This window comes from Lissotriton vulgaris, chromosome 11 (assembly GCF_964263255.1).
Source record: "Lissotriton vulgaris chromosome 11, aLisVul1.2, whole genome shotgun sequence".
NCBI lineage: Eukaryota > Metazoa > Chordata > Amphibia > Caudata > Salamandridae > Lissotriton > Lissotriton vulgaris.
Window position 1 is genome coordinate 1,029,276,452 of NC_141699.1, and position 14,539 is coordinate 1,029,290,990.

General features: G+C 42.0%; 1 protein-coding gene across 1 annotated transcript in view; it reads left to right on the forward strand.

Annotated features, from left to right (window-relative positions):
* RFC4 (replication factor C subunit 4) overlaps nucleotides 1-14,539 on the forward strand; it is a 119,350-nt gene that overhangs the window by 39,908 nt on the left and 64,903 nt on the right. The window contains exon 3 of the mRNA XM_086944350.1: nucleotides 1,096-1,174. Coding sequence (XP_086800476.1) covers nucleotides 1,096-1,174 — 79 coding nt within the window. The remainder of the gene's footprint in view (nucleotides 1-1,095; nucleotides 1,175-14,539) is intronic.

Sequence of the window (14,539 nt, forward strand, 5' to 3'; positions counted from 1 at the left end):
CTAATCTAGCGACCTTTCTGGAGCTAACAAGTTTTTCTCCGGTGCAATTATGTGTAACTATTTAATGCCCTGTTTTTTACACTGATTGCCAGACAAATATAAATAATTTGCATAAGTATTTTAGTACAGGGAATTTCAAATGATTGTAAGTAGTAGACTGTGGTAGTTCATGATGCTTAGTATACAGCCATTGACAATATGCAAATCACCAGTAAAATTAAGAAATGTGCAGATGTCATTTAAATATTATTTTGTGTACTGCATTTTCGCTTTCTACATAGATTTTATACTACTCCTCTCTGACTGGCAAAGATCGACCCTACTAGGTCATCCTTTTGCCCTAAGTGTCGTCTCCCAGAAGCAGACTAACCCTTTTGACTTGGACCTGCCCAGTTATTGCTACATACTGGATGGAAATGTTCTGCATCCTTTCACAGATGACCTTCCTAGCCATAGTCCCCTCAACAATTTTAGCATTACTGGGCAATTTTTCAACTATCCCAGGGAGCTACCACAGATTTACTGCCATTGCATTATTACTGGCAAAAATCAAGATTACAATTCACTGGGATAATGGTATACGCCGCACCACTAAAGGTCGGCTCTGAAGCATGACGTATTGCGACTTAACGAGCGAGGTCTGCTCCACACCTCAGCCCCCCTTAGCTCGACCAAAATTAGCTTATCTGCTGTCCCTAGACGCAGACTCTCCATTGCTGTCCCCCCAAACACCCATCACCACACCATCCTCACACCACGCCAGTCAACACACCAATTTATGACTCTACATTGGCTTTCCAATCTACCTTTCCTTTAAATGTGCATTTGTTTGTTCCCCTGAATAAATATCAATGCCTATTTACCTTTTATTGGTGCATGACAATGCTACATGATGCATCTGTGTCAAGCTGTACTCTTATTTAAAAGCCGTAATGTCTTGGACCTCACTTTCTTCTTATTCCTTTTTCCTTTCCTTCTGTATTGTACTAATACAAACTCTTAAATAGAGTTTTAAAAAATATATTATTTTGTCTTCTGAAGTAGCTCTACTTACCACAATAACCAAAACCTGCTTTTCACTTATTTTTCTACCAGTCGCCCAAAATGTATTGATGAAGTAGCTTTCCAGGAAGAAGTTGTTGCGGTGCTGAAGAAATCATTGCAGGGGGCAGATGTGAGTATAACCATCAACTGAGCACGTTCTGTTTTAGTATTTGATTAGAAGGTAACCTAGTTATGGCTTTCAAACTGTTCTGCAGCACAACTTTATGAAAACCCCACAAGGCAAATTAGCATGCATGTACCTTAATTTATTTGTTTCTTATAAATGTCAGTGTAATTTTTAAGTTGTTTTGTGCGGTTTACAGTTTAGTCGTTACTTGCTCTTTTGCTTCCCACATAGGATTGCACTACACTTACCCCTACGTGCATACTTATTCAAAATCTTTTATATGCCCTATATTGTTTATATAGGCAACAAAAAAGTTTGTTGCTAAAATAGTTATCAAATTACAAAAAACGATATAGGAAATTCACTGTGGTTCTTTACAGTCATCAGTAGTTACTTTAAAACATTTTTTTTATTGAGAGTTCAATATAAAATACAGCACAGTACTACAGGGTAAAGTGCATAGTGCAAATCATTAACAGTATAGGTACTCCAAAGTATCTTACAATTAACAACAGCATTATAAACAAACATTAAAAATGTTAAAAGCATTCAATTGCTATGAATCTTAGCAGAAAAAATCCATAAAGAGTGATAAATTGCCTGAATGCAAGAGGCATACAAAATACGAATATTAAAGTGCACAAGTGCTTAGTACAGAATAGCATTGGTCCCCAAGTTTGACCTGAAAATGCATAACTCTGTAAAGGGTTTAGCTATTCTGCTTGAAATCCCAAACCCCCTCCTCAATTTTATACTGTCTGGTAACAGTCTTTCTCCCTAGAACCCGGAATACTTACCTGTGGAGCTCCAACGTTTCTCGAACTTCTTAGATGTCCCTGATCTTAATGTGTCTTCTCTCGCATTCTTTGATATACTAAGTTTTGCTCTCCATGCATGAAAGGAAGATATCTTATTGCTGCGCCAGTTCTGGAGGATTAAGGATCTCTCTCCTAATGCCGATATGTATAAGCATTCTTCTTGTGTATTGCTTAACATCATATTAGGTGAACAGCCCAATACTGCAATACATTTATCAATAGAAATAGAGAAATCAATGGTGGCTTTAAGATAATTTTTGATTTCTTCCCATAAATTGCCAATTTTAGTACAATCCCAAACAATAGGTGAACCAAGTGCCACCTCCCTCTTTAGCGCAGCGGCTTTAAGATAATTTTTGATTTCTTCCCATAAATTGCCAATTTTAGTACAATCCCAAACAATAGGTGACCCAAGTGCCACCTCCCTCTTTAGCGCAGCGGAAACACCTATCTTCAATTTGTGGATAAATATTATGCAAAAAGAAAGGTGTCCTATAAATTAGCCATTTTGTATAGTATTGCATGCGATTAAAATTAGCGCCTCTTATTACTGTAGCATTTAGTTTGTTGATTCTATTCCAGGTTATTCTTGGAAGCTGTAACTCTTCTTTTTTCCTCCATCTATCTCTAATTTTTTCATAAATGGGGAGAGGTTTATTATCTTCAAATATTTTCACCCTTGCACTAACTGACCGTTGTATCGGGGCTTCAAAAGCATTACTTATGCCTATACTTGATGTTCTACTCCTAGCATCAACATTTGCCAAAAAGTGCCTTATAATAATAAATGACCATTTAAGCAAGTTTTTAGAGTGTATGAGCCCAATTTCTATCTCTGGCCAGGAGTTGCAATTGGCAAAATCCCGATTCTAATAAACTTTTCTCCCCTGTGTAAAGATGAGACAGCCTCTTAAAGACATTTATTTGAGGGATGCTATAAAATGCTAACAGTTGAGTTTTTGTTTAAAAATCCATTGGAAAGTCTAATATCTTACTTTCTTAGGGTACTTAACTATTCTGTTGGATCTACAATTTTATACTCCATTAGCATCTTGTTCATGAAGAAATGATCTAACTCCGGGGTGTCTGACTGACAGGAAAATGTATAACTGTTGTGTGCAAAACTTGCATGGTAATAATTCCTTATATTTGGAAGGGACAACCCTCCCTCTGCAATAGTCATTTAAAGCGCTAAATGCCAACCTAGGTGTTTTATTAGCCCATAAAAAGGATGAGAACATACTATCTCTTAAAAAAAAAAAAAAGACGTTTGTAATGCGAGCGGAGCAGCTGAAAATAAAAAATTGAATCGAAGCAGAATAGACATACAAATGAGTGCCACACGGCCTAGTATTGATAGTGGGAGTTGGTTAGGGTAAATATTGGATGACTGTCATTGAGATGCTCATGTGGAAGTACAGGGTGTTGAATAGGACATTGTGGGTCCACTGTGTCAAAAGACAAAGTACGTCCAGTAGGGCAGATGGGCGTAGATCCTCTTAGTTATGTGTAGTTGTCGGCTACATGGAGGCTTTTTTTGTGATACTGGGTGGATGCAAGATTGGTACTACAGGTAATATTGACATGAGAGTGTGGGATGCAATTGAAATTCTGATGGTTATTTATTAGCTTTTGCTGGTGATGGAATGGTTTATCAGCTTATCAAGACTACGGCGAGGTATGGGCATTTAAGTGCCTTAGGATGTAATGGAAATTGCAATACGGCAAACAGGATATCCGTCACGTAATATCCCATCTGCCAAGATCATAATCGGGCCATTAGTAGTTTTCACCGTAGGAGATAGCTTTGAAGGTAGATTGTTGGAAAAACTCCTCAAATATGAGTGGGGCAAAGGTGTGTAAAATGGGTATGTTATATGGAAATTGGTGGCCTGGAAGGTTGGTAGTCGTGTTGATATTGGGTCTGATTTTGATTTTGGAGCAACTGATGGCAATGGATTTCTGTCTTTGGTGTATAATTAATGCATGGGTGAGTGTTAATGCAGTCTTTTGAGGTTTGGAAGAGTCCTGTACTTGTTGTCTGGAATCCAGATAGAGTTTGCGGATACTAATTGTCCTTTGCTATTTTGATTGTGTGCTTCACAAATAACTTTTAAAGAGATGAGATGTTTTGAGGATTGTCTTGCTTTAGTACTTTAAGTGTGCAGAGATTAGATTTTGTTATTCGAGGTGACCTTATCCAGTATCCAAAGTAGTGCACACAATGCTTTTATATTCTGTGGTTTGAAATGCCCTACAATTCATCTGAACTTTAAGTAGCATGTTCGTTTTTTTTTTTTTGCATTAGACCACCTCTTAAGATGAGTACATAGGGTTTTAATGGACACCTACTAAATAGACGTAGCATTACATGGGGCCTCAACATATCTTTCTTACATAGGGGCACCAATATAGATCCTCTACAGGTCGGCGGTAGAATGCCAGTTTAACATACTGTAAAACAAGTTGGTTTAAGTCCCTTTCCTTGGTTGAAGTTTGCATTCATCCACATTCAGTGACACAGCGTGGCCATTTTCTCCTGCCCATTGGCTTTTCGTAGCAAATATTTTGGTTTGTCGTCCCGCCCCTCCTTTGAATCTGGGTTGCTAGTTTTTTCTAGCACATGGTAAGTAACTCGGATCATTGTATTTGATCACTGTTGAATGTGCTCATATCTATTAATTTAAAGTTAGTGGTTCTGATATTTCATCTTGTATTGTTATTCCAACACAAATACTTCAAATATAATTTTAGTTTCGTTTTTTAAAAATATATTATAGCTGGTTTATTGGTGCTCCTTTTTGTGTAGTGTGTTTTATCAGTACCATTGCAACATACCTTGTGTTAATAGTATTACATTATTGATTGTTTTTCAAGGATCTGATGGGTTGTATCTTAATGTCTAGCTATCCCTTTCTCGTCTTTTAACTATCCCAAGATTCTCTATTTTTTATTTTGCCATTCCAGAAGAACTGCTGCAGGGTACCAGCTACGTTTATAGCATACTTTTTATACCATTATCCACAATCTCAGTTTCATCCGCACACTTATGGTGTATTCTGAGCAAATTTCTATGGTTAATACTCTCTTCAATGAATGGCTTGGGGTGTTAGCTCAATAACTAGAGAGCAGCGTTGCCAGCTAGCACTTTGCGGAAGGATGCGGTTTTGATTATGTTGTTGACAACTTGTACCCCAACAGCCAGTTTTTCAACTTCAAGAGGATCCAGTTTACTTGTGAATTGCAGAATATGTTTGACAGTATGATTACAATAAATAATTTTAAAAAAGATACAGGGACGATGGATATTATAAATGATGCATCTTAGCCCAGTATGACCCATCTCACGAAGGCTTGGTTATTATCTTCCCAAGTTGCACATGCTTACCGCTAGCTTATGGTGAAGTTTGCAAGCTGGGGGTAAAATAATTTTCCAACAGCATTCTGCTGAGCTGATGATATATGGTGTTGTTTAATATGAAGATGATATGTTTGAGACTGCGCTGGTAGTTTGTTTTTAACATGCTAAAGGGCCTAATTTGCAAAGGTTGATTTTTTTTTTGTGTGTATTTATTGCCAACTGAGAGTCTTATATGATGGGAACCTGACTAAAATTAAGCAGAGCAAAAACTGAATGAAAGGGTGGTTGAGAATAGCAGAGATTCGCAAATCTACCTAAAGAGTTGTTAGTTAGGGACAATTTACACTGTCAAATCTGACTTATATTAGGACATCCATAGCCTAGCATTTGCTTTAAAAAACAGACGGCTCACGCCCAAACATAGCAATAAAGCAAGGATTCTAATCCATGATTAATATTCCTCAAATATCATCACTTACACAAATAAAAGGAAGGATAAACTGAAATCCAAATATTATGAAGATCTTTATCTCCTAGCAAAATGTGTTTCTCTGAAATTCCACCCAGATAATCTAGGCCATAGGAGTTGTCCATTCAGACTCTCCTTGGATGGTCTGTCATGTTCGTGTAACGTAGAGCCCAACATTTCCCCACAAAGAGATGAATCGTTCACATATTCTCTTGAGCCGTAGGCGCCAGGCTCTTCTGTTTACATAATCCAGGGGAGCAGTGTCTTTTTACAAAAGAAGAACTGCACTTACATCTAATGAATGTAATTATTTGTGACATGTATCAATATGAGAATTTTTGTGCATTCATAGGGTGTCATGGTACTGAACGAAGGGACTCTGAAAATATGTACAAAGAAGACACAGCTCCGTTTCACTTCGGTCGTTTATAGAGGACCGACTCAGCTCTAACGTGGTTATTCTGGGAGAAAAGCAGGGTTGGATGATGACAGACTTGTCATGACTTTACAACATAGTCATTCATTTGAATGCATCCATGAGAAATTAACCAAAAGGCACATTGAGCAAGAGTGTTTGCATAATCGTGACAAAAAAGTAACCAAGGTTAATTGAGACCTCCAGAAGAGAGGGTAATAAAGAAGATCACATCACAGAATGGGGGCAAGCAGTTGCTTGCCAGAGAATGTGACCAAGAAATCTTCAAATTTTCCTAGAACTGTCCAAATGGAGTCAAGAAAAGTGATCTCCAACTTAAGGACGTCCATTGGTTCTTTGTGGCAAACCCATCAGTGATTTGATGGGCGCAATTAAACATTAGGTAAACACATGACCATTTAATCTGGATCTGTGACAACCCAGGTCTTGATAAAAAGGCGCTTTTGAGCCCATGTATGGGAATTTGACAGAGGATATCAAAAACACTCAGCCGTTTTCAAACCTGTTCTTTTCATATTATTTTCCAGACTTATGGTTCCTATTTTTAATTTTTTTATTTTATTTTGATGTGATGCAATTTGTGCATTAACGGCCCCTTGAAGTCTTAAAAGGCATAAACTACTACTGTGTAACTTGTATGAGAGAATCAGAGGAACTTTACGGGAAGGAAAGGTTCACTGCAAGTTAGTTTCCTTAATTCCAAGCTTATGACTTATTTGTATTAACATTATGGGAAATTAACAATTTGTAAAAAAATGTTCTAGGTAACTGTTGAAAATCGAATAATCTTTTTTCATATAGTGTTATCAACATTAAATGACAAAAATGTGATCTCAGTATCTTTTTATAGATTTCATGAGCTGTGCAAAATCTGGAAATCTATATTTGCTGTGTTTTGTTGCAGACATGTGGTTAAGTATTCCAAAAGAGCATACATGTAACTGGTTAATTATGCGAAAATTGTCTTTGGAGTGATTGAGTGATACTTCCGACGACAGGGTGGGGCATTGTTCCCTAAACGAAAGGCACCGGGAGCAACGTGTATTTTAAAACCAATGTCCATCCATTTCCTGAACATTTATTGAAGTGTTTGTATACTGCTGCACATCACCTTCAGATCCTGTCACATATCCGTGGGATTGAATACATTTCCCGTACTCCTATTCACACGTATAAGCTGATGGAGTCTAACTGTGGATTGTTAGGAATGCGTTCCTCAAGTTCTTTATTCACAAATTGCTGCACGCCTTGAGTTCAATTAAACCAAATTCTGAGCTGGCTTATTTTCAGGTGTAATTCCAAAGTGATCCAATGCTGAGTTTACCTTCTAGCTAGAGTTGAAAGGCATGCTACAGCTGGGGACCCACCTGCGTGTTTCCGTCACATGAAAACTTGTCTTGTGATTATGCATGCAGTTCCAGTTACCTAGACTGCTCAGAGAGCGTTGACAGTTTTGGCAGCTTGTATAAATATGTTCATGCAATTTTTTGTTTCCTAACTTTGTAATCTTGGCAACATATGGATGAGTTGTGTTTTTTTTTTATAGTCTGTTGTAGATAATGTTCCGTTGTCCACACAGCCTTATTATCAGTTCAAAGCCGGACTGGAGTCATTGAAGCAAGGACACCGTTAGGGAGCTCTTCCTCAATAGCTGCATTGGCTTGAGGGTGAACGAGAGTTCAATGGTGCAGAGAGCTCCTAGATTTCTTACTTTTAGTGAGACAAGTGGTCTTAAATTTCAAGACCACTAAACGTTTTGTAAGCCTGGCTGTGTTACTTCCAGCACTAATATCATACTGTTGTCAAGTGATTGTTTCGGTAACAGACGTTGTCCTTCAACAAGCAGAATACACGTTGCATGCATGTGGCTATATCTGCCTGCCTCAATTTGCTTAAGGTGGCAATTCTATGTTTCACTGTTTTACGAATGCACAAAAGTAGTCTTATTTAGTGTATCCCGGTTGGATAGTGCCAGTTATTTATTAATGACAATTGTCTATTGTTTAGTTAAAGGCCTGACTGATGGCTTCTAAAAGTTATTCATTTTTAGGTCGAGGACCATCGCACTGCGTAGCAGTGGGCGGAGCCGAAGATTTTATGTTTCTTAGAGGGGGTTGGAACCCGCCCCTCTTCTCCATTGGCTGGCTTCCTAAACGGAGGCCAGCCATTGGAGGAGAGGGGCGTCACTCGGTTCAAGCCCCGTCTTTTTCAGATTCGGGGGCATGTTTTTTGCGTTCTTTCTATCTGTGACGTCGTCCGTCACTCCGCAAAAAACACGGCCCCGATTCCGAAAATTTCGGACCTTTGCGGCAGCCATTTTTCTTTTTTTGTTGTTGTTGTCAGGAACAGCCCCGCTGCCATTCCAGGTAAGTTTTTATTTTTTTCGTGTTTCCCTTTTGCGGTGCTTTCAAAAAGCAGTGTAGTAAGTACATTTATCTGAGGGTTCTGTGACATGGGCACTCAGGGATGCTTTCTGAAGTGACCGGCCTCTGTGGCGGCGGCCGCCGCTCGGCCCTCTGTCCTCAGCCACTAGAGGGCAGAGAGGATGCCCAGAGTAGGGCGGGCCCACAGCGATCCGAGGCTGTCGGGGGCCGGGAGCGAGCCCCGCTCCGCTGCAAGACTCGGCGCTGGCACCAGCCGCTGTAACCCTCAGAGGCACCCCCATGAAGGGTCCTTCCGCCAGGAGATGGCACGGCGCGCGCCGGGCCTCCGCCAGCCCTGCCACAGCCTGAGCGATGCGGTGCCCGCTCAGCCGCCCTCATGGAGATTGAAAACATTGTGGCCAACACGGTGCTGCTGAAAGCCCGAAAAAGTGAGCGGGGCAGGAGGCGGCTCCACCTCGGGTCCGCTGAGGGCTCTCCAGATCCGCGCTCCCGGAGCGGAAGCGGGGTGCCGGGGAGGGACACGGGGGTGCAAGTCCTGCTTTTCTCCTGCAGCCAGAGCCCAATCTCCCGGCTGCAATATGCAAACTAGTGCCACTGGACTGGAGTACTGGAGTGGGGGAACGGTACCAGTCCGGCATCTGGGACCCCACATCTCGGGCGGGGGGGGGGGGGAGTGTTCGTAGCTCTCTCTGGAAGCTCTGCAGGCGGCATCCCCGAGCAGGGACCCTGTGGCGTGTCCCTGTGTGATGCGCATACATAATGTACACAGTCCGAGGGGACTCCGCTGCCACAGTGTCTGAATTCTCAGCTGGGTTCTTGGAGGGCTGCTAAGATTGTGCTTACACCGGGATGGGTCCGCACTGGGTGCAGTTTTCCCAGGACCTTAGGCACACCTTTCACGGCTCTATCCACCCTTCTCTCTCCTTTACTGGTTGACTTCGATTTCCTTGGGTTTTTTCCGATCCAGTCTAGTTGTATCAACCTCACAGTTGCTTAATTCTGCACCAGGGTGCCACAAAAAACGTCCCTGGCTGAAATATCATATAAAGGCTTCGGCCTTACTGCCAGGGCTCGGGAGAGGTTATAGACACTCATATAATGATTAAAAGTGAAATCCAGGGAACAGTATTTGTTTGGAAAAAGTCCACCGTACCCATTTGTAACACCTGATTTTGTCTGCCACTGGCGTTGAATTTATGGAACAATAATTAATGCCTGTATAGATAGTGTCATTATAGCGTTATTAACTTATCAAACACGGGATTTAAACTACAGAATGTTTTCGCACTATTTTCATTGTTAGATGGGGGTTCAAAAACAGCTTATTTTTGGTATCCTCTGGCATACAAGGCACTTAGAGATGCTTATTTCATTTATGATGAAGGCCTGCGGGTTATGTTCGCTGAGCCAGCTTGTGTGCATGCTGGCGGTACTCCGTGCATAACACCTCCAGCCATGTACATGTATCATCGGAGGAAAATAAAAGTGCTCACGTGGGCAACTCTTGAAGACAGGAAGCCCCTCGCTGAGCAGGTGACGTGAGACTGTCTATCGTGCTTGGTAACTTTACACGTATCCCTATAAGTGAGAGTCCAGCGCGTGGCATTGGCACGACACCCGTGAGCAACCCCCGGCCGTGGGCTTTCTTCTACTGTCCTAATTTTTGACACTTTCACATTGCAAGGACTGTCTGCATCGCAAAGAGTGTGTTCAAGAGGCCTGGAGAGTGAGGTGTGCAGAAGCGCTGGGTGGCACGGCTCTCTTCTAGGTAAAGCGTGGACCTGCCTGCTGTGGTGAAGGTGATGTCTGCCCTGCAGGTGGTCAACATGATAGCAGACCTGCAGCTCGGGCTGGACCGTGTGTCTGTGTGAGGTTTGTAAACTTCATCCCATGTGCATGCCTTTCTGTATGGCACCATTTCATCACAAAAGAGACTGTGCAGAGGGAGACACAAGGACAAAAGTCCAAGGTTTTGCACAGTAGCCATCTTCACCCCTAGTCTGGCAACCCAACTTCACTTACCAGGCCAGCAGCTGTATCATAACAAATTTTCTCTTTCTTAACTGTATCCCTCACCACAACATTTTCTATATGGGTGTAGCTTTGATTTTTAACTCCTGATGCTGTTGTGGTCCAGGTACCTCTTGTTGAGGCCTGAAGGCGCGTTGCAGTGTGGCGGAGCAGGGATTACTGTTGCACCAAGGAGCTGTATGCAGATTGGGAATCCTGGAGGTGTGGGTCATACCAGCAGGCTCTGAGTGGTGGTAGCGATTGTCATGGGATTTGTAGTGTGGGGGGTCTGTGTGTGTGTGTGGGGGGGGGAGGCTCTGTGTGTGTGGGGAGGCTCTGTGTGTGTGTGGGGGGCTCTGTGTGTGTGTGGGGGGCTCTGTGTGTGTGTGTGGGGGGCTCTGTGTGGGGGGGCTCTGTGTGTGTGGGGGGGGCTCTGTGTGTGTGGGGGGACTCTGTGTGTGGGGGGGCTCTGTGTGTGTGTGGGGGGGCTCTGTGTGTGTGTGTAGCTCTGTGGATACTTTTTTTGTAGGTGGCTCTAAGTGTGGGTGGCTCTGTCTGTGTGAGGGTGGCTCTGTGTAGGTGGCTCTATGTGAATGACTCTGTGGGTGGCTCTGTGTGGGTGGCTCTGTATGTGTGTGGGGGTGGCTTTGTGTGTATGGCTCTGTGTGGGTGTAAATGCAATAGGTCATGCATTTGCGAGCGATTAAGATATTGGCATTGTAAATGACAATGCCATTTATTTAACGATTAAGCTATTGGCAATGTAAATGAAAATGCCATTTATTTATGATTTAATAATGCCGAGACCATTGCATTGTAAATGCTTGTTTAACTTTTTTTACTGCAGTGTGTTAGACTTTGTTGTGAGTGTATTTTGTTCTCTTTGATTATTGACTTGAGCCATTGGCTTTCCGTGTTTCGTATGGCTCTTCTAAGCATGGCCAACCCTTTGTTTTAGGACTTGATGGTGGATTGTATGCTCTGCTTTAGTTTTCTGGTGGTAGCTGAGGCCAGCATGACCAGTATGGTGGATCCACCATAGTGGAACATTTCAATCAAGGTGTGTCATTTTGCATGGAATTCATTTGAGTGCTTAAGAGGCTTCCTCACACTCTTCAGTGCAAACAGGTATTGTGTTAGTGCATGAGTTTAATGAGGTCAATAATAATGAGGCCTGATGATCTGTTGTTGCACTGCAACAGTGGCAGCATTTAGACTACTGTGTATGAGCATAAAGTCGAGCATGAGCCCAGGTGTATGTTAAGCTGTTTACTCCCAATTTGACGCCTAGATTGTGACTGCATGATTCTTTGAAATTCTGTTTCCGGATTTGCATTGGATTTGCCAGCCCATGTGTTGACCATGGCCATGAGCTTCATTTTCCTAGCCATGGTCGGCAAAGTTGGGGTAAAAATAACGTCATCATCGAAGAATTTAGAGATGTATCTTGGAAGGTCGCTTCTGAAATGGCTATTTGTGTTGAGCAGAACGCGACTGCACACTTGAATGATGTACTAGTTGTGTTTTGGTTCTTTCCAAAAGTGTGAAGGGAGAATGATCGTGAATGAGTCATGTCCCATTTAGACCAATTTTGCAGCACTTCTTTTCAGACAGTGGGACGTAATATCCTGCTCCAGGCCTCAGTTGATGTTGAATAGTCTCAATTTTATTTGAAGATCAATTTTCACACCGAGGTGGGGTGGGAGTGGCACGATGGAGGATTTTCAGCTTGGGCAGAGCAGTGGGAGCCGACTCGTATTGTTTCCTTGCTGTAGTGCTTTTATCAAGGTAGAAAGAGGTAATAGTTCGTCATGTAGGGTGTCATATGGAATAAAGCTCCTCTTTTAGATTTAGTTCTTGGGAAGATCTACAGGGAATGATTCAATGAGGTTTCCATTGGGTTAACACTAATGTGGCTTGTGCTGTGTTCATTTTGAATCTTTGAAGCCCATGTGAAGGGATGGTACCTCCAGTATCCCAGAGTTGGAGAAATAACTTCCAGTTTTTAATCAACCACTTCTTTAAGGATAAAAGCAACCAGAGTCCTCATACAAGAACAGCATTGAGCTTATCTCAGACTGCACTTTTGAATTGACTCTGTTCTTCGAACCTGCTTTAAGTATGTACCTTCATAATCAGTGAGATGTCTCTGTAGGTGTAGTGAAAGCTCAAAGAGAGAGCAAAGCGGGGAGGTTGGTTGCCCTTTGATTTTGCAAGTCAGAAGTGTGGAATTTGGTTCCTTAGGTAATCTGAAACTCTGTGAATGCAGTGAGTTTAGTATCTGCTCACGGCTTGTATTTCTGCCAGTTTACCTACCCTTTAGCGGGGCTTAAAAGGATACCAGGAGCCCTCGCGCACTCGTTAATAGTGGGCCCCTTGACCCACAGTTTGATAGGAAACGACCGCCATAAGTGAGTTCCATAGGCCCCTCACTGCCCTGAGCCCCGGTGCTACTGCACCTACTGCCCTATTGATACCACCGCCCCTGCTTTGTACATGGCACTGTTTCTGTTCTTTGCTCGTTCCCTCGTAGTTCTGAGTTGCCCATTGGTCTCACTTTATGCATTTTCCAAATAATTAAAGATAGCAATTATATGGCCACGCTGTTAAGTGTGCACATTAATTGTCCAATTAAACCTGATGATCCCATATGCTGCTTCTGAGGGTTTGACTTCTGATTCTTGTGCAGCTAATCTTTCACTCTGGAAACGTGTTTGCAAACTCCCACGCTCTTTTGCTACAACCTTTCCTACTGCCTTTTCCGGGGATCTATGTATATTTAATACCATTAGCACTAATATATCCGTGCCAGGTTGATACTTGGTCCGTGCTGTATTTTGGTTACGTTTGGAAAGCGTTTCATACGGTCTAGATATAGTGTTTACGGTCATCTAAAAATACTGCTGCAAAGGTATTCTGTGGGTCACAACCTGCTTCGTATGGGGTTACTGTAAAGGACAGCGCTGCTTTTAGCCCACAGAAGATCTGAAGATGGTATTTAAAGTACACGCCGTTGGCTCATCAGCACTTTGAAGGCTAGTGGTGGGTCACGGCGTGTGCCACCTTTAGTTTTTTAACGTAGACACAGATGTAAATATTGGGAATTCCTGCGAACTGGTAATTTGTTTAAAGCAGGCATCTCCATAGAGTAGCTTTCTTTTGTGTGCAGCCCAGTTTTCTAACTTAGAAGCTTTTCCTAGGTTGAATAATGCATGTTTTACAAAATTAAAAAGCGTTTACTCGAGACAACCATGTGCATTTTCCCAACACATAACCTGATGTTTGTAGAAAAAACTGTTGGATTTCCAAATTCTATTGAATATACTTAAAGCTGATGTCTAAGTGATAAATCATGCTGCACTGGGGAGATTTATTCTTAATATTATTTATTACCTTGGTGCCAGGGGCGTTGCAGCTATGACCGCCATTTATTAACCATGAAGACTCATTGCAAATCATTAAAGCCTTTTCCCATTACTGCTGGTAACCCTGCCTGATGCACTGAGGTGATCACTGCTGGTAATCTTGTCTGGGTTGGCCACTAATGCAATCTTGTCCGACAGACTAAGCTATATTAGTAGATCGGTATAATTTTCATTTGAACATAAGAAGCTCTTAATTACAGAAAAGGTTGGAGACCCCTGGTTTGAAGTATAGGGCCGGATATAAGAACTCTGAAGAAACAATTCTGCAAGCAACGTACATTTTACATCTGTTAAACAGTTTCCCAGATGTGTATTTCATGCTTCTGGTGTCTTGCATGTTTTACAGAAGAAGATGCGTTAAATAAGAGCCGGCGACCATAGGGAAATCATATTTTTTCAAATAACGCTAGGGAAAGTACACAAAACGCGAGAATTTGGAGCATAACCCATGTCATAGTAACAGTG